This window comes from Solea senegalensis, linkage group LG8 (assembly GCF_019176455.1).
Source record: "Solea senegalensis isolate Sse05_10M linkage group LG8, IFAPA_SoseM_1, whole genome shotgun sequence".
Classification (NCBI taxonomy): Eukaryota; Metazoa; Chordata; class Actinopteri; order Pleuronectiformes; family Soleidae; genus Solea; species Solea senegalensis.
This window is the reverse complement of record NC_058028.1, coordinates 26,893,405-26,913,476: the sequence shown is the minus strand read 5'-3', so window position 1 is coordinate 26,913,476 and position 20,072 is coordinate 26,893,405. Positions and strand designations below refer to the sequence as shown.

Genomic DNA, 20,072 nt, shown 5'->3' with positions numbered 1-20,072 from the left:
CTGGGGTCTGTGACATGTTGAGGAAACAATAGCAGGTCCACAAATATTGTGCTTTTGAATATTTTTAGCAAAATATGTCATTGAGCTGAGAATCAACATGCTTTTCAGACCTGTGATTGTATAGCATTATCAAAGGTACACTCACAAATAGCATTTTAGGCCCTGCCCCTATAGCTTCTGATGGGTTTGTGTAAGGATAATCAATATAGCAAGTCAATAAAATGGGTGATGTGGTGAAGGAACTGAACTCAGAAAAGGGTTAACAACCAGAGGGAAGTCATGAGGTTATTTTTAGACAAGTTGCTCTTGCTAATGTTGTTCTCCTGTGTTTCCTCTGCTGTGTCCTCCTCTTGTCAGTTACAGGGACAGTTTGATCTAAATGAGATGCACCAGACCGGCGATGTTATTCTAGGTGGACTTTTTGCAATCCATCTCTTTTCTGCTGATCCTGACCTGACTTTTACCTCAGAGCCACAGCTGCCTACCTGTTATAGGTGAATATGTCAGGGAAACAGAAACAATAAGAACCTTATTTAGCCAATCAGTATGACATGTTTATCTCATCGTGTTGTTACTGTGAACTGATAACTGTTGTCATTTTGTACAGTGTCTGTAGTTTTTAAACATGTAACTGAGTTACTGTGTAAAGTATTTTAAATAGTTAACACTTATATGTTTGTGTTAGTTTTGATGTTATAGAATTCAGAGCATCTCAGACCATGGCCTTTGCTATTGATGAGATCAACAGAAACTCCAACCTGCTGCCTAATGTGACTCTGGGATACAGTCTGTATGATAACTGCCTCCAAATAGGAATTGGTGCAGCACTGTCCTTAGTTAGTGGTAAAGGCGAGCAAGTTACATTAGAGGAGAACTGTTTAGGAACTCCTCCAGTCCTAGGGATTGTGGGAGATGCTTCCTCTACAAGTACTATTGCCATCTCGAAGGTCATAGGATTGTACAGAGTGCCTCTAGTAAGTTTTTGTCTCTCAATGTAATCACAGTTTGAAATTTAAATGAATCTAACATTAGACTTTAAACACTAGAAAGTTAAGTGTCAACAGACTGACTTTTAAGGATACATGCTCTATTGTTTTACAGGTGAGTTATTTTGCCACATGTTCCTGCCTGAGTGACAGACAAAAGTTTCCATCTTTCTTTAGGACGATCCCAAGTGATGCTTTTCAGGTGAAAATCTATCAAAAAATTATGTATCACTTGTCATGTTATACGTATCATTTACAGAGTTGTGTGGTGTCAAATATACAACACTTAAAGACAGTGATTAATCATGAGTCTTTGATGAACCTGTTTAGCAGGATTTATAGTAAAGATGATTTCAGCCTGTGCACTAATCACTCTGCTCTGTGTCCACATAGGTGAATGCTATGATTCAGATTCTAAAACACTTTGGTTGGACTTGGGCAGGTCTGCTCATTAGTGATGATGATTATGGAGTCCACGCTGCCCGATCCTTTCACTCTGATCTGGGTCCAGCTGGTGGAGGTTGTCTGGCTTACACAGAGATTTTGCCCTGGGGTGATGACCCTGCTGAACTAAGGAGAATAGTGGATGTGATGAGGAAATCTACAGCTCGAGTGGTGATTGTGTTTGCACATGAGAGAATCATGCTCAACCTCATGAAAGAGGTAGGTGTTATATAATTTAATATAACTTAAGCAATAAGGAATCCCCCCGTAATACTACTACTACTATTTGTTTATTGACTGAGTCTTACTGTTACGGTGCTGATGTGCTGATGAACAGTGATCTTGAGAGCTCTGAAAGGTGCCTTCTAAATAAATATTATTATTGTTACTACTTTCTCTGCAAAACAAAATCATATTAGTTCGTATCAAATAGATGCAAACTCTAATTTAGCCTTCATTACTCAAACTACCGTAAGCAATAGCCATTTGCTACTTCTGTCCATGTAGAGTAGAGCTCTGATGTCTAATAACACAGATGTGTGGAGGTACAGAGGTGCACAATTTTGTCTACAGTCAGGTCCTACTATTTTATTATGTTATATGCTTGTGTATGACATTAAGTGTAGAAGCTGGATTATACTTTGTTGGTACAAAATTGTGAATTGTTATACTTTTTATTATGCAATGCACAGGTGGTGAGGCAGAATGTGACAGGCCTGCAGTGGATGGCCAGTGAAGGCTGGACACCAGGCACTTCACTCCAGACTCCTCACCTCATGCCGTACCTGGGTGGAACACTGGGCATCGCTATCCGTCGAGGAGAAATACCAGGACTCAGAGACTTCCTGTTACAAATACGTCCTGAACTACATCACAACACTGGAAAAGGCATGGTGAGACTTAAATGTTTCAATCTGATATGGTACAAACAAAAATAGTGTCATGATTTAGAGAAGTGTAATTTTTTTTCAGGTGAATCAGTTTTGGGAACACACATTTCAGTGTAGATTTGCACCACCTCCAGCAGGTTGGGTGGAAGCTGGAGGAGAATTATGCACTGGACAGGAAGTTATAGAGAATGTGGAGACTGAGTTCTTGGATGTTTCAAACCTCAGGCAAGAGTATAATGTGTATAAGGCTGTGTACGCTCTGGCGTATGCTCTTGATGACATGCTGCAGTGTGAGCCAGGCAGAGGACCTTTCAGCAACAACACCTGTGCTCATTTACAAAGACTGGAGCCATGGCAGGTGAGATATCAGTTTACACTCAACTCGTATTTTCACATAATCTTCTGGCTAAGAGATTAATTAATGTACTTTGCCTATGCAGTGAGGTGTTTGTGGTTTGCAATACAGGGTAATTCATATAATGGTGATAACATTTTTTAAATGTTCAATGTGTGTATATATATACATACTTTATATTCATACACATATATATATACACACACACATACACACATACTGTACATATATATATATATATATGTATGTATATATATATATATATATATATATATATATATATATATATATATATATATGCACACACAATGTTGTTATGTTGTTATGTAGCGCCCTCTTGACAACTGTCTATTCTGAGGTGCGCTCCCCAGGTTCAGTAACCCCTTTAAGTTACACTTCTTTGGGTAATTAAGGCTGGAAGGTGATATGATGTACTATAATATTTACAAAATATTAGTTTTACTGACTCAGGTAAAACAATGAAATTACTTTGGCTATATATGGGTCCCTTTAAGTTTTAAGCCTCCCAAACAGTCCCAAAAATGTATTTACCTACATTTCACAATACTACATACATGGGTAATAAGGAATAAAGAATAGCAAATGCTTCATTTTAACCATTTACTCTTGCATAGATGTGTTACACATACAAAGATAACAATTTAGCAATGAACCAACAATAAAATTGTGGCGAGCTCAAGGAAAGAAAGTCTCACGAGACAGATTTTGGTTCAACACGGATCTTGTGCTATTATCTCAGTAGCAAGTGGGTCCGTAGCTTTATTGAAAAACTGACACACAAACATTTGATGGACATCATCACCCGGTCCACCACACTCGGTCATGGTGACACACCACAGAATCACTGTCTGCTCAACACCAAACATCCCAAGAACACAGTAGGGCATAACAACGACACTCAGAACATGCACACTAAACACCAAACTGAAACACATCACAACTACAACAGTTTTGTCAACACAAAAGAACCCACTCCCATGAGTCTCTGCGCCATCAGCTCCAGTCACTACAATATTCAAATATAAATTCCCCTTTTTAAACAATATACTTTTCCAAAAACAAATAGATTCTCTAGCAGTTCTTGTAAACCAATTCACACACACACAATATTGAAAATTCACAATTTACAGTTTAGAAATCACTAAATTACCCTATAATAACACTCTAAACCTAAAGCCGGCACTCTAACTTCTTAAAGTGAAATAGATAATATAAACAAAACCAAAGTCAAATGGATTGGGTACCCAATTTCACAACCGTTGCAGGCCTGTATCAATCCTTACTTGAGCTGGAGTCGGAAGTCCAAGATGGCGGATGCGTCTCAGTGTTACAAAAAAAAAAAAACACAACCTCTGAGTGTGTCCCGGTCCCTCCCGAGCTACAGCGTGTTGTGGAGCTGTGGGCCGTAGAAGAGTTGTCCCGGTCCCCGGTAGCACCCTTGCAGGCACTCACCCCCAGTCCTCTCAGGCAGGTCGGTTGAACAGCCGGGTGCCAGACTTCACTTCGACAAGTGGCGGTGTGGGCTGCTCGTGGTGATGGCCTTCAGGTAACTAGCGCAAGCTGCACTAGCTTCCAGCCATACTTCTCCTTGGACACTTTTCCAGCGTCATCCTTAAACTCAGGTCCGATGCTGCGTTGAATCGGCCACCTCGAGACTCACTGTCCGTTTGTCTCGGCGCGCGTTCCTCAACCAACGAATACGTCTCCAAGTTTTGTTTTTTTCTTTCCTCACGTTTGCGCCACCACCAGGCTTCTAACTCCTTTCTCTCTTCTTCTTCTTTTTGTTTTACGGCGGTTGGCATCCTTCTATAGGTGCATTACCGCCCCCTTCTGCCCTGGAGTGTGAGCCAGAAAATATGCCAACATCACAACATACACTCGCACACATATACCCTTACCCTATATATTTCCCAATTTCTATCCTACTTTATGTCCTATAATATAGCCCCATATCCAGTGGTGGGCTGTCAGGGCCAGCAGGGCCTTCTCTGCTGGCCCTGACAATATCAAAAAAGTTTTTTTTTTTTAACATTATTATTTCATTTTTTTTAATAATCAAATTAATGTGTGTCTGAACGGGTCTGAATTCAATAACTTTTTCAGTATGTTATGATCATATTTCCAGAAAGAATATGGTTATTTTTTGTGAAGCTGAGCTATATGTCAGTGGTTAAGACCAGTACTCTGTGTGTGAAAGACATCATGGTCGCAATGGTCGCAAATTCAACTCCACCCCTGGCTGATTAAAAAAACTACTCAATTCCATTGTAAGTTGCTTTGGAGGGTGTGCTAATTGACATGTAATGTAATGATCCCCTAATTTCTTTAGACTATTTTTCATCACCTATCTATTTGCCTCATATGCCCTACACCTCAAAATTACATGTTCCACAGATTCCTCCTCTTCCTGACACCTCTCACACAGTCCTGTTTGATGTTTCCCTACCAATTTAAGTGATTTATTCAGTGCACAATGCCCTAGCCTCAACCTCATTATCACAACCTCCTCTCTCCTGTGTCCCATACCTACCCTATTGACCATAACACTGTTCTGTATTTGATATAGATGCCTCCCTCTACCCTCTCTATCCCACCTCTCTTGCCACATTTGGTTGATGTTCCCCCAGATGACACTCTTAACCTCAGCCTTACTAACATTCACTTCCATTTCCACTCTTTCTTTCCTTAATGCCCTCTTTGCCAATTTATCTGCCTCTCATTCCCCCTCACTCCTACATGTGCTGGTACCCACATAAATCCAACCTGACCTCCTCTGTTCATTACTCTAGTAACTGACTGCAATATTTTATACATGTCCTGCCGGCTATTAGATTGAAATGCTCAATGGAACTGACGAGGAATCTGAGCAAATCAGTACCCTGTTGTGTCTGGCCTCTTCCACCCTTCTTAGAGCTACTAACACTGCCAGCATCTCCACCGTGTAGACCCCCAACATATTCGATGTTCTCCTACTTAGCCCAATCCTCCTCTCTGGCACAGCCACCCCAAATCCTGTCACTCCTGTTTCAGGTTCCCTAGCCCCATCTGTATATATCAGCAAAAAGTCCCCATACTCTCCCATTACATGACGTTCAAACGCACCTACCAAATCTATTTGACCCTTTCCTTTTCTTTTAATTTCTAACAGATGCCAGTCTATTTTCGGGCCCTCAAGCATCCATAATGGTGCTGCTGGATAGACTATTGTAGGGCTTATTCTCACTGCTAAGACTCCCAGTTCATTTGCCAATTCCTTTCCTACTCTCCCAAAATTTTCCCTCTGACTTTTCCCATTCTCCTAGCACTCCTGCAGTACCACATTCGTCGGGTGAGAATGACTGTGTCCATTCAAATTCGCCCAGTAATTTCTCATCAACTGCTTCCTTCTCAGCCCCAGAGGCACTTCTCCCATCTCTACCTGTAACACAGGTACTGGCATTGTCTTAACAGCCCCACTGCAGAACCTCAGTGCCTGAGCCTGAATCACATCCAGCTTCTTAAGCCTTGATCTAGCAGCTGACCCATAGGCAATGCTGCCATAATCACACACTGATTTATTAAAGCCACATACACTCTTTTCAGTGCTGAGCAACTACCTCCCCAACTTCTACCTGTTAAACATCTCAACACATTTATCACTTTTTTGCATTTCTCTTCTATTCTAGCAACATGCCCTGCCCATGTTAAGTGTGAGTCAAACACTACACCCACACGTAAATGTTCCAACTCTTTGCAGCTCATTCCCATACATTTTCAGTTTCATTCCTTCCTCTCTTGGTTTTCTGCTAAAATACACTGTCTGGATATTTTCCACTGAGAACCAGCATCCCCAATCATAGCCCCACTCCACCACCTTATCAATAGCCCCTTGTACTTTGCCCGCAACATATGCCACATTCCTTCCTCTTTTCCACAAGGCCCCATCATCTGCAAAGAATGACCTACCTATCTCCTCTGGTACTTTTGAGAACACATCATTGATCATAACTGTAAAGAGTAAAGGGCTAATCACACTCCCTTGAGGGGTCCCATTCTCTACTTCGTACTGCCTTGACAGCTCTACCCCGACTCGTACCTGTATTTTTCTTCCCAGCAGAAAGTCCTTAATCTAGTTGTACACCCTTCCTCTTATACCCATCTTGCACAGCTTTATTAATAACCCTTCCTTCCACATCATATCATATGCTTTCTCAATATCAAAACACTGCTTCTACTGATTCTTTATTTGCCTGTGCCTTTCTTATCTCTGTCTCTAGCCTTATCACTGCATCCACTGTATTTCTTCCTTTTCTAAAACCACTTTGATAATTTGCCAGCATTTCTCATATGTTAATCTTTCTGTTATCATCCTTTCCATTATTTTGCACAGATTTGATGTTAAGGCTATTGGCCTGTAACTAGTGGGTTGTGTTGGATCCTTACTGGGTTTTCTTATGGGGACCACTACTGCTTCTTTCCAGGCACTTGGTAATCTTCCCTCTTTCCATACCTTGTTCCTTACCTTGTTGCTTTAATAATGCTCTCTCCCTTTGTTATTTTAGCATTATATTGCATAGCTTATCTTTCCCTGGGGAGGTTGGTCTTGAGTTATTTATTGCCCCTTAACATTCCTGAGGTTATATTCTCATTTATCTCCTCTATATCTCCTGAAACATCCACTCTTGTCAGTTCTTCCTCACTCAACTCCAGAAACAGATCCCATTTTGCCTTAGCGTATACCTACTTTGGGATTTGTCCACTCGCATTTACTTCCATTCTCTCTCCTACCGAACATGTCACTGGGTAGTGGTCACTACCTACAGTCGAGTCCGCACAGACTTCCCAACTACTAACGCTCGCAATGGCACTTGACACTAGTGTTACATTTAATGCTGACTCATTACCTGTAGCTGTGTTCACCCTCATTCCTCTCCCATCATTTATACATACCAAGTTCCTTTCATCCATCAACTCTTCAACTACTTTCCCATTTGAATTAGCTGTATGTATTAGTTGTATTGTATTGTATTGTATGCCCTCCCCCACACTGAGCTATGGGCATTGAAATCTGCACACCATATTATTTTTTGACTGTTTTGCCCTGGTATTGCCAGTAATTTATCCAGCTCCAACCTTTTACATGGGTTATAATAATTAATTATAACCATCTTTCTCCCACACTTCCACCACTATATAATCCTGATCCTCTCCCTTTTCCAGCACCCTATATGGAGCACCCCCACCCACACACACACCATAATTTCTGTCTCTCCTTATCACTGTATACCCATGTACCACAAAGTTTAACCTTGGTTTTAGCCATGTTTCTTGCACACATACTATGTCTGGTCTTATCGCCATTTCCTTGATAAATTGCTTAAACCCCTGTCCCTTCGCCAGCAAGCTCCTCGCATTCCATTGTAAAATAATTACCATGATCAATATCAACCCACACATGTTGCATCCTGGCTCGACTGATTTGTGAGGTTCTCCCTCACTTCTTCCCATGTCAGTCCCACTAATCCCAAATGGTTCACTGCTGCTTTAACGATGAGCTGGATTTGAACACTTTTTGATTTCACTTTGACTGTACTATTGATCACTCCTGTTATGAACGTCACTAAGTCTCTTTTCTTCACATACATCCTGTCATCTGCTATTAGCTGTGTTTCTTGTGTTTCCACAGCTCTTTGCTCATGTCTATTTTGATTCTGTGTTCTTGAAACACTCACAGCTTCTGCTTAGGTGATTCTTCTCTCAACTCTTATTTTTTGGATATTTGATTCTATTCTCATAGTCTCACACCCACCATATGCTACACTATGAGCTCCCCCACAGCTAAATGCTGTAGCTGTGGGGGATATAGCCAAGGCTGCACCTTGGCTATATGTTCAAACCTTTGACAATTAAAACATCTTAACGGTTTTGGCACATATGCTGTCACTGGTTAACTCACAAACCCCAGGAACACTCTCTTAGGCACATTCTCGCCTTCAAACTCAATCATCACTGTTTCACTATCTTTTTTCACTCCATCTTTTGTCGTCTTTAGCCTTTGCGCTTCTTTTACTTTTCCACCTTTGATGCTTTTCTTTAACTCCTCCATTCTTTCATTCATAGGCACTCCCGTTATTACTCCTTTGCACCCTCCTCCATTTTGTGTTCCCACCCTTCTGGTGCTGATCAACTTGTTGTTCCATATCTCTTTTAAACTTAATGCTTTATCAATTTGTTCTTCACTATTACACCTCACAAACAGATTTCCATCTCTTAGTACCTTTGCATATTGTATTTCTTCTATTTTACTAGCCAGATTTGTTGTCAGCATGAATAGATTTATTTTCTTCATTTTTTCCAGTCCCTTTTCATCAAACCTTATTATAGCAGTACACTTCTCCAGTCTCACTGTTTGTGATTGCTCAATACCCACTTCTTCACTCTCATTATGCTCATCACCCTCCCTTGTTAATCTCTTCTTCCCTTTTGCTTGGCTGCGTTGGTTCATACCCTTATATCCTCTCCACTCTCCCTCATTGTCCCCCTCTCTCCCTTCACCAACTTCCATTCCTGCCCAGCTGCCTATCTCTGAGTCATTTTTGGAGCAGTCATGCTCAATCGCCTCACACACGCCATTTGAACAACTTGAAATTCCTCGATCGCTGCCACCTATCGCCTCCGCCATTTCCGACAGAAAGAGTTTGATCCAGAGTCGTACACAGATACCGTATACCGGACCTTACTGGTCATTGGCCGATATCCACCCGACCACTCAATCCAACTCCTCCTGCTCCCACACTCCCTCAAACTACTTTGATATGTTGTTAAATCACTCGCTATTCCAAAAAACTCGCTTTCTGCCTCCAACCGACCGCCAAAACCACTCTCAAACATCCAGCTCCTCCTCCCTATTACCTTCCTCTTTTCTCTCTTTCCTCTCTCCTCCGGCCTTGTCCGTGACCCTCTTCCGGCTCCGCCCACCTTGATCGCTGATTGGATCTCCACAGGTAAGTAAACTTAAAGTTATTTATATTTTTACATTCAAATATTACGTTTTGTCTTCTTTGAACACAGACATATACATTGTTACCAGACAACAAGAAAATAAACACAAATGAAAAAATAAACAATGAGTACTTTTATGCATATTTACTAACAGGGTTACATATGTATGTATATATATATATATATATGTACATATATATGTATATACATATATGTGTATATATATACACACACATATGTATATATATGTATATATATGTTTAAAATAAAAAAATATTATTTCATGTTATAATCATTTTGACTTTTTAGTACAGTAGGTACTGGAATGTTCAGTGTTCACACATACTGTATGGAATGTGTTATTTAAACAGTGTTTCTCCCCTATTTGGTTTTGTTTTCATGCCTCATGACCTTTGTCAGATGTGACATTGTTATTTAAGATATCAGTCAGTCTGGAAGTGCAACCATTCTCGTAAACAATATATCTTTGGGGAATACTGTTGAATTTTGGCACAAATGCTCACGGACTCAAAATAAAATCCCATTTAAAGTTAACATGGGCATTGTAATTTGTTAATCTGAAGCAAACAACCACCAGACAGTAATTGTAGTTTTCTTTCTGTGTCTGATTCTCACATCCAAAGCTTGTGTATTACTTGGAAAAAGTTAATTTTACCACAACATTTGGTGATCAAGTGTCATTTGATGAAAATGGTGATGCCTTACCAATGTATGACATCATGAACTGGGTGTGGCTCCCTGATGGAAGAACTAAAGTTCAGAGAGTGGGTGAGGTTAAGAGATCAGCCTTCAGAGGTGAAGAACTCACACTGGATGAAGACAAAATCTTCTGGAACTTTGAGTCCAAACAGGTAACTTCTTATAGTTTTTACACTATCTTTTTGCTGCACTCTTTGGTCTAGATTCATAGTATTCTTCTGAGTTTGCAGAGGTTTGCTATGGTCCATCTGTTGTACATGATGTCCACCCATGTGTGTGATGGTACTGGCAAACCTTTATTGGAAATATGTGTGCACCCCTACATAATTTAAATCTAGTTGGTGGAACACTCCTGTTTTGTACACAACCCAGTCTTTCAAATAATACAATTACATGCAAATGGGGATGATCTCCTGGTGAGAAACTACTGCTATTGTGATGTGAGATCAATTGGACACAAGACTGACACAGACCCTTTTTTTGTGAATGGAACATCTGCCATGGACAAACAACCGGAAATCCATAGAAACTCTCTGCAGACATGGAACATGTAAGATTGGAGAGGCCCATGTAGGATATAATAAGAGATACTAATATTTCTCCACACAGCCTCCTCGTTCGGTGTGCAGTGAGAGTTGTCCTCCAGGTACCCGCATGGCCAGAAAGAAGGGGGAACCTGAGTGTTGCTTTGACTGTGTCCCTTGTTCTGAGGGAAAGATCAGCAATACAACTGGTGAGTGTAAAGTTTTAAACACCACAGTTTAGAGATGTTGTATAAACATGTATCTCATCACTTTCCCTCTTTTCTCAGACTCCATGGAGTGCACCAGTTGTCCAGAAGATTTCTGGTCCAGCCCCCAGCGTGACCACTGTGTTCCTAAGAAAACAGAGTTCCTCTCCTACCATGAGCCTCTGGGTATCTGCTTGACAACCACCTCACTGTTGGGCACATTTATTTGTGTTGTTGTTCTGGGTATCTTCATCCATCATCGCAGCACACCTATAGTTCGTGCCAACAATTCAGAACTCAGTTTCCAACTCTTGCTGTCACTTAAGCTATGTTTCTTGTGTTCATTGCTCTTCATTGGACGACCCAGATCATGGACTTGCCAACTAAGACATGCAGCATTTGGCATCAGCTTTGTGCTTTGTGTCTCATGTATCCTGGTGAAAACCATGGTGGTTCTGGCTGTGTTCAGGGCCTCCAAACCAGGAGGTGAGTCCAGTCTCAAGTGGTTTGGTGCTGTGCAGCAGAGAGGGACAGTTCTGGTTCTGACTTCTGTTCAAGCAGCAATCTGCACTGTCTGGCTTGTCTCTGCTTCACCAGTGCCTCATAAAAACACCCAGTATCACAGTGACAAGATAGTTTATGAGTGTGCAGTGGGCTCCACAGTCGGTTTTGCAGTTTTACTTGGTTATATTGGTTTACTGGCTGTCCTCAGTTGTTTGTTAGCTTTTCTAGCAAGGAATCTTCCAGACAGTTTCAATGAGGCCAAACTCATCACTTTCAGCATGTTGATCTTCTGTGCAGTGTGGGTGGCCTTTGTCCCTGCTTACATCAGCTCACCAGGCAAATATGCAGATGCAGTGGAGGTATTTGCTATCCTGGCCTCGAGTTTTGGCCTCTTGGTGGCGCTGTTTGGACCTAAATGTTACATCATCCTGTTCAGACCAGAGAGAAACACAAAGAAAGCTATCATGGGTCGAGGCACCACAAAGTAACAATGTCTTTCTGTCTATCTTTTGTGTTTTTGTGTATATAATTGAGTTGTATTCATCAGATCATAATATGAACAATAAAGATGTTTAAAAAATACCTAAATGAATCATGTTAATTGTTTATTTTTCCTTTTTAGTATTATTTCATCTTCATTATCTCACTTTTTATAGACCTGCTAAATGTGGGTCCACAGTTTGAAATTGTTGTGTAGCTTTACTCAGTTAGACCCAATGGGACATTAGACTTACCCACAGTAGACCAAAGCAGCAGTGAAACAGCCTCAGTTAATCTGGCTAATTTTCTGTGGTCTCCTCAAGATGGTTTCTGTTATTTTCCATGTTTGCTCCAAGGGTAAAAACACTGCAGTATCTTATTAGTAAAGCTGTTTGTGGTGTGCGACTGGGAGCCTTGAAACTTTTGATCAGACTAACAGTTTGTTGAATTCTTAGCTTACCCTGACCCAACACGTGTCTATGAGTGCAGCGTCATAAACTTGTCTCAAAACCGTTACAAATCAATTTCTGGCAGTACTTCTAACTGTTGTTTTTTCACACTAACCTCATTATTTCTCTTCCCCAGTTTGTGCTTTTCCTCTCTGTTCTCATTCTGCAGGTATCTGTGACTCCTGGAATGCAGGATCCAGTTTCAATGCAAGGTTATTATTACTATTGTTGGTTGTAGCTGTATTGTCATTATTATCTCATTGGCTGCCAATTATGTATATAGACATAAATTACAAGGTAAGTTCACTGCCAATGACGTCTGATGAAAGAAGAGTCTACTCTTTCTTTTGGTGAGTGTTTACATAGTCATAGAACACACTGTTTTGTGGCTCTTGGACAATCAGTCAAATTGCTGTAAAACGCTTGGCAGTTCTGCACTGAAAATGGCTGGTAACCAATGAGTTATTTAAGTTGATATCAGCATATTTGAGGTTGGTTAAAACTTTTTTCTACACGAGAGATTTTATTTACTCAGTTCCTCTTGTCTTTTTTTCTCTATGTCAGTTACTTGCACATACACACTGACAGAAAATAAGTTGCAGTGCTGGGTAATCCATGCAGTGCCACATGATTATGATTTACTAGGGCCTTTTCACCCAAATTGTGATCCAGATATCTGCAAACAGTGGGTAATCACATTCACCCCATTTTCAAACTACAGTATCTTTAGCATTAAAAATGAACGCACCTTCTGTACATTTACCCACAGAACGCTATTTCTGTTAGTGCATGTAATTGATTTGACTTAGGAACATAACTAACTTATTTTCTGTGGCTGTCTCATAGTGAGGTGTGGTAATGGTTACATTGGTGTCAATTTCAAAAGATATTTTTATATCACTGGGGGTTTTGTTTTGAAATACAGGTTTAATAAAAAAAAAGGGATTATCACGGTGTCACCTGCTTAGGGACTGTTTTTTGTTTATTTTTCCTGTGTTGATCTGCCCTCACTAACTCCCTTGTCATTGCAGATCTTGTCACTCACGTTGGCCCTGCAATCACCTCATTCCACTCACCTGAGTCTCCCCGCCCACTTCCACACCTGGCCCTCATTATCCTCATCAGCCTCCCTTACAAATACAGCCCATTCTCATTCACCCTCTGTCAGATCGTCGTGCCACCTGTCCTGCTCTTGTCCTGCCAGTTTTGCTCTGCCTAACCCTGGATTTCCACTGGACGCGGAACGGCCGCAGCGCGGTTCGGTTCTGCTTCGTCCTCTCCCAAACGTCAATCCCCACCAGGCGCGTTACGGCAGCGGCGCGGAGCCTTGGGAGCCAGCGGTATTCACGGAAGATCGCGCGATAATCTCGAACGGACGCGAGATCCCGCGATAGACTGTGTGTATAAAGGAAACAACAACACAGCTTCTTTCATTCTCCGACGTGGACGAACTGTTGATCTGGCCATTAAAGTTATTCAGTCAAGTATTTCTATATAATATTTTAAAGTCATTAAAATGTCCAGTAACTTTGCACTGATCAGGACAAGGCAAGAAATATGTCATGTACTATATTAATTAATAATTAAACAGTTTGCAGGTACAGTACTTAAAGTACTTTCTGTAAAGTTTTTAGAATCACATTTTTATCATCTTAGCAGGACTTTATACTCACCATCCACTCCCAAAACTCCTGCAATTAAAAAACAGGCTTTGTCCTTTCTGACATTGTCCTTATAATAAGGATCTGTGGTGTCATAAAGGATTTTATATTTCTCCACTTCCATAATCAGTCTCTCGTCGTCCATTGTCTCCGAGACCCTCGGATCAAATGACTGTTGACCTGGGAGCACCGGTTATGACGTACCGTTGAGGTGAAGTTGTGACCTGCGTATTGTGTTTTATTTTTGAAAGGGGGGCGGAAGTGTTTTACTCTGATACTGTGTCGGACTTCCTGTGCGATCTGCTTCATTGAAATTTACGAGGTTCAGCAGCGGCAACGGAAAAAATAGAACTGATTCCTATCGATAGCGCTGCGGCGCGGCGAGCCGCTTCTGGGCCGCTGCTGATCCGCGCCGCAGCGCGGCCGGTGGGAATGCTCACATTGATTAGACGCGGCTCGCCGGGCCGCAGCGCTATCGATAGGAATCAGTTCTATTTTTTCCGTTGCCGCTGCTGAACCTCGTAAATTTCAATGAAGCAGATCGTACAAGACAGGAAGTCCGACACAGTATCAAAGTAAAACACTTCCGCCCCCCTTTCAAAATAAAACACAATACGTTTATTAACTAATTTATTAACTATGTTATTACATTGTCAATACTGCACAGACAATCAGGACATAATGAAACTACACAAAACGAGGCAACTAGAGAAACTGACTAGCAAACTTCCACATGGTAGAAGCACAATATCGAAAATAAATGGCCAGATCAACAGTTGGATCTCGCGTCCGTTCGAGATTATCACGCGATCTTCCGTGAATACTACATGACTATGTACACACTAAAGTCCATGCCAGCAACACATGTTTACCATGCTCAGCAGGCAATTGTAATTTCTGAGATCAAGTGACAGATGAGTGAAACCTGGGACCTGCTTGCATGCCTTAAGCTGGGAACACAATGTTTTTTGCCTGATTTTACCATGATTCACAGTTGGGCAGAGTTTGCACCTATCAGCAGGAGTTGGGGAAAGTGGGCATGGCTAGTTAACACAGATCTCTTTGTGTGTGAGGGATAAAGGTTTGTATCAGCAAGTATGTGAGGGTAATAGACCAACCTTATCACTTTGAATTTTTTGAGCTGACTATGGAAGCAATCAGGTAGTGTTTACAGGGTACAGACCCAACTGCAAACGCGTCAACGGTCAATGAAAAAGAGAAGATAGGACATGGGAAATTGAGTCAAAAGACAAAGACAACAGGAAGTAGTGGGAATATCAAAACTACAAGGGCAAAATTAGTTTACCCTTCAAACTGTTGCTGTAACAAGTCGGTTATTATAATAATAATAATAATAATAATAATAATACATTTTATTTTCTAAATACCCAAAGACACCTTACAGAACATAAAAGCAACTAAAACAACATCAAATAGAAAAAAAAAACACAATGGACTGAGCTAAACATTAAAAGCAATTAGTGTGTAATCCAAGTCGATTTTCAAAATCAGAAAAGACTGAGTTGTGTAATGTGTCCGCAATAATAATAATCACTATCCCTCCTCTTCATGAGAACAAACCATCTCAACCTTGCCTCTCTTACGTTATCTGCGAAATGTTCAGCCTCAGCTGTCAATATGCACATTTTTAATCCTGTCTATCCTGGTTATTCCCGTCGAATATTTCAGCATCTTTAGCTCTGCTACCTCCATTTCCGCAGTCTGTCTTTTAGACCGTGCCACTGAAGGCAATACATCATAGTATTGTAGGTCTCACTACCATCTTGTAGACCTTCTCTTCCACTTTTACTGCTATCCCCCACATCCCTGCCTGCATGCTCTTCTTCCCTCTCTTGTGCACTGTCAATTGCATTGGATGGTTGACCCCAGGTATTAAAGGTGACATTGAATGCTCGAATGTTTGTATCGCACATATGTTAGTTATGGAGGTCTACTTACATATATTAATCATGGTAAAAAAACTCCTAATCGCTGCAAACGAGCCGATCAAAACCTCACTGACATTCGTCAGCCGCACTGTTTCAGACCAAAATCACACCCCCAGAATGTGGACTGTGTTGTGATTGGCCAGCCAGCGAGAGCTTTCCCACTGTCCTGCGATTGGCCAGGTACCTGGAAGTGACGTAATAGGTAGGCCAGCTCTCAGATACACAGCTCCCCCTCTGGCACAGCAGCTACAACAAGAGTAGTTCTTCTTCTTCTGCGGTTGAATGTACGCAGCCAGATGTGCCCGGACTAGTGCCCGCACCAGGAGGCACTACGATGGTGAGAGGAGTAGTGAGGTATACTGATGACAACATCAACATACGGAAGTGCCGATCAGCTTCACAGAGCCCAGGAAAACAATAAAACCCTATTTTCTCAGCAGTGGCTGAACGAGGTAATGATGCAGATACACACACAAACGCAGCGTTAATTGGAGCTTCCGGTCTATGTCGCCTTTAAAACTCAACTACCACCTCTACCTCTTACCTCTTCACTGTAGCACCTGTCTTCATCTCACTGTCATTCCCCTACAGGTATTTTGTCTGTCTCCCACTAACCTTCATTGATCTTTGTGGCAGCGGGGTATGGTTAGAGCGGCGGCTGCTGGAGGAGAGGGAGGAGTGGCTCAGCCGGTGATCAGACAGCTGGACAGAATCAGGTAATCAGTCAGCTATATAAGCACACTTGTAACCTGGTTCTGATCTCTTGCAGTAGGCTGGGTCCACAGAGAGAAGCAAGGCAGAGACGAGCAGAGAAACCTGAAATGACACAGGCACACACTCAGCTGTCGGAGCGACTGCAGTGACTAGTGTTAGATTGTTTGGTGGACGTTTTTTGGGACACCACCAGCTGACTCTTCCTTTCTCCTCTGAACATGCTGTGGGTGCTGAAGCCCACAATCTTCCTCTCAGTGCATAACCCCCCCAGCTCTCTTCAAGCTGCCCTCTACTCTCACCACACATACAGTATCATCTGCAAACAACATAGTCTACAGACTCCTGTCTGACCTCATCAGTCTACCTGTCCATCACCAAAGCTGATCCCTGATGTAATCCCACTGTCACCCTCATACATGTCCTGCACCACCTTCACATGCTTCTCTGCCACTCTCAACTGCCTCATACAATACCACAGTTCCTCTCTGGACATCTGATCATAAGCTTTCTCTAGATCCACAAAGATCACACAGATCCTCCTGGGGGGTATTCCAGAAAGCGGGTTATGTGAGAACTCTGAGTTTGTTAACCCTGAGATGAGGGAAACTCTGAGTTATCCGTTCCAGAAAGAGAGGTAACTTAAACTCTGGGTCTGTTACTGCGGTAACTTACTCTGTGAACATAACCTGCTCGCTGGCAGGTTTACTATAAAAAATCCAGAGTTTCTACCTGTCTCCTCCCACACGAAGAAAGCAGTTAGACATGGATTGCCCATTCATTCGAAATCCAATCGACATCGAAGCCGTTTTGATTCGAAATGCATTACGTCGTGAAAGAATCTTCCAACCCAGATTAGACGTTTTATCATTTCCCGAGGATTTTCTTTTCGAACGCTACCGCTTTTCATCAAACAGTATCATTTATCTCAATAACCTTCTCCGGCCACATATCACCAACCTCATACACCGCGGACGAGCGCTCACATCAGAGCAAATTTTATGCGTAGCGCTACGTTTTTTTGCAAACGGCAGTTTTCTGTATAACATCAGGGATGCAGAGCATTATGGAAAGGCAACAGTGTGTAGAGCTGTGAGGAAGGTAACCCTCGCACTGAAACGCCTGTTACCAGTGATGGTGGTGTTCCCCGGACACAAACCTGTTCGCACCATCAAAGAGGAATTCCACAGGATTGCAGGTTGTGACTGATGTAGAAATCATATATTCTGTTATTTGAAATTATGATATAGGCCTACATTCTGCTGCGGCCTCAGAGTGGGGTCAGTAGCTTAATTAGCTGTCATTTTGCAGGCCTTCCAAATGTGATAGGATGCATAGATGGGACACAAATCCCTATTACTGCACCTACACAAAATGAAGGGGACTATGTGAATCGAAAATCCTTTCACAGCATCAATGTCCAGGTATGTGACCTACCATCTTAAAAAATATGTACATGAAAATGTATACATTACAATACAACTAACTCATGTCATTCTCTGCACTGTAAAGATCATACGTGACGCAGCTTCTCTTATTACAAATGTAGAAGCTAAGTGGCCTGGCTCAGTTCATGATTCCCGATCTACCGGGAGTGTAGTCTGAGCAACAGATTTGCACGTGGTGAGGAAGCTAAAGCTTTGTACAAATGTTCTTCGTCTCCCTTTCTAAATGCACTCAAATGTGTCCTCTATAATTACAGGAGAGTTTGATGGCTACCTGCTGGGAGATCGAGGCTATCCATGCCAGCCCTCTCTGTTGACCCCTTACCCTGACCCTGAGCCGGGGCCCCAACAACGTTTTAATGTGGCCCACTGCAGGACTAGAGCCCGGGTTGAGATGACCATAGGCATACTCAAATCCCGGTTCCAGTGCCTGCGTAAGCTCAGGGTCACCCCAGAGAGGGCATGTGACATCATTGTGGCATGTGTTGTTCTCCATAATATTGCAATTATTAGAGGAGAGCAACACCCTGCCGTACAAATCAATGACGCTGAGGATGACCATCCCATCCCTGCAGATGTTCAGGATGGAAGGGCTGTAAGGGACCTAATTGCCCGAAATCACTTTTGATTAAAAAGACAAATTCACATGTGATTTGGTTCTTCTTTATTCCCTAAAAGTACAAAAGCAACAGTCAGGATTTGTAATATAGTTCCAACTATTAACATATTTCACATATTCACCCGTTTCACCATGACAATGCACCCACCTCAACTGGCGTTCAAGTAATAGAATTTCCAAGTCTGTTTTTCTTATTTGCCGGTCCAGGTACACCATTTCTTTCTCAGTTTTTTGTATGGTTTTCATTAGGTGCACCCTGTACAACTCTTTTACCGGCAACTGGGAAACATATGGACGACATTTAATTCCTGCAGTTCTACATACAGATTTAACATGGTATTGACCGAAAATCTCACTGTGTCAAGCTGTGCTCTAGAAGTTGATGGACCCTCTTGGTGATGCCCAGCCATGTTCTGTTGAAGGACAAGAATGTGCTAGTTTGTCCATTGTCTATGCTCATCACTTCAGTGTACATGTCAAACTCCAAATTCCACTCAAGAATGTAAATGAATATGAATGGGTAGAGCCGTGCCAGTAGCTATACATAATATTAAGACACACTTCAGTAGTCCCCTCCGGATCTCTCCCTGTGGCAGCAGACAGCGTTTCCTCATCCTCATCATCATCATCCTCCTCCTCAATCTATCATCTGCCTGAACCAGGCAGATGACACCATCCACAACTGTTGGGTGGGTGGATATATATATATATATATATATATATATATATAAGTTTTATTTAAAAAAAAGACATAAGTGTATACTTGCATCTGATGTAGGCACTTGTGTCCTGGGGGGTGACAGGCTCCACCCGTTTTTCGGGCCTCTGCCTTCTTTCTGTTGGCTGAGCACAACTCAATGTTTGCAATCTGAATAAATATTTACGTAACGTTTCATAGCCTAAGTCAATTAAAAATAAAAAAATAAATCAAAGTGAGGTGCAATCATAGCCTAGCAAAATATGCCTTACCTTGTTGAATGATGTTTTTATGTTTCATTTTTAGCTGCTTCCAAGTCCTCTTTTCTCCTGTTGGATTGCACCTAAATGAAAAACTCAGATTTCATTCCTACTTATATTCATAACTATAGACTATGCTACGATCTTACGGTTAAATGTTACGTAAATGG

General features: G+C 41.7%; 1 protein-coding gene and 1 pseudogene across 1 annotated transcript; both read left to right on the top strand.

The window, feature by feature from the left end:
* Window positions 1–258: 258 nt before the first annotated feature.
* Window positions 259–12,213, top strand: LOC122773724 (extracellular calcium-sensing receptor-like). Its single transcript, XM_044032606.1, has 9 exons — window positions 259–494; window positions 686–974; window positions 1,102–1,188; window positions 1,380–1,649; window positions 2,123–2,323; window positions 2,403–2,678; window positions 10,322–10,549; window positions 11,007–11,130; window positions 11,209–12,213. Exons 1-9 carry the CDS (start codon window positions 280–282, stop codon window positions 12,117–12,119), a joined length of 2,601 nt encoding a protein of 866 aa, XP_043888541.1. The 5' UTR covers window positions 259–279; the 3' UTR covers window positions 12,120–12,213.
* A 5,386-nt stretch (window positions 12,214–17,599) lies between these two features.
* Window positions 17,600–18,954, top strand: LOC122773607 (annotated as a pseudogene).
* The last annotated feature ends 1,118 nt before the right edge of the window (window positions 18,955–20,072 follow it).

Coding starts and splice junctions, on each gene's coding strand:
- LOC122773724 (XM_044032606.1), top strand. CDS start 280: ATGAGGTTATTTTTAGACAAGTTGCTCTTGCTAATGTTGTTCTCCTGT. Junction 495..685: donor CAGCTGCCTACCTGTTATAG/GTGAATATGTCA, acceptor TGTTTGTGTTAG/TTTTGATGTTATAGAATTCA. Junction 975..1,101: donor GATTGTACAGAGTGCCTCTA/GTAAGTTTTTGT, acceptor ATTGTTTTACAG/GTGAGTTATTTTGCCACATG.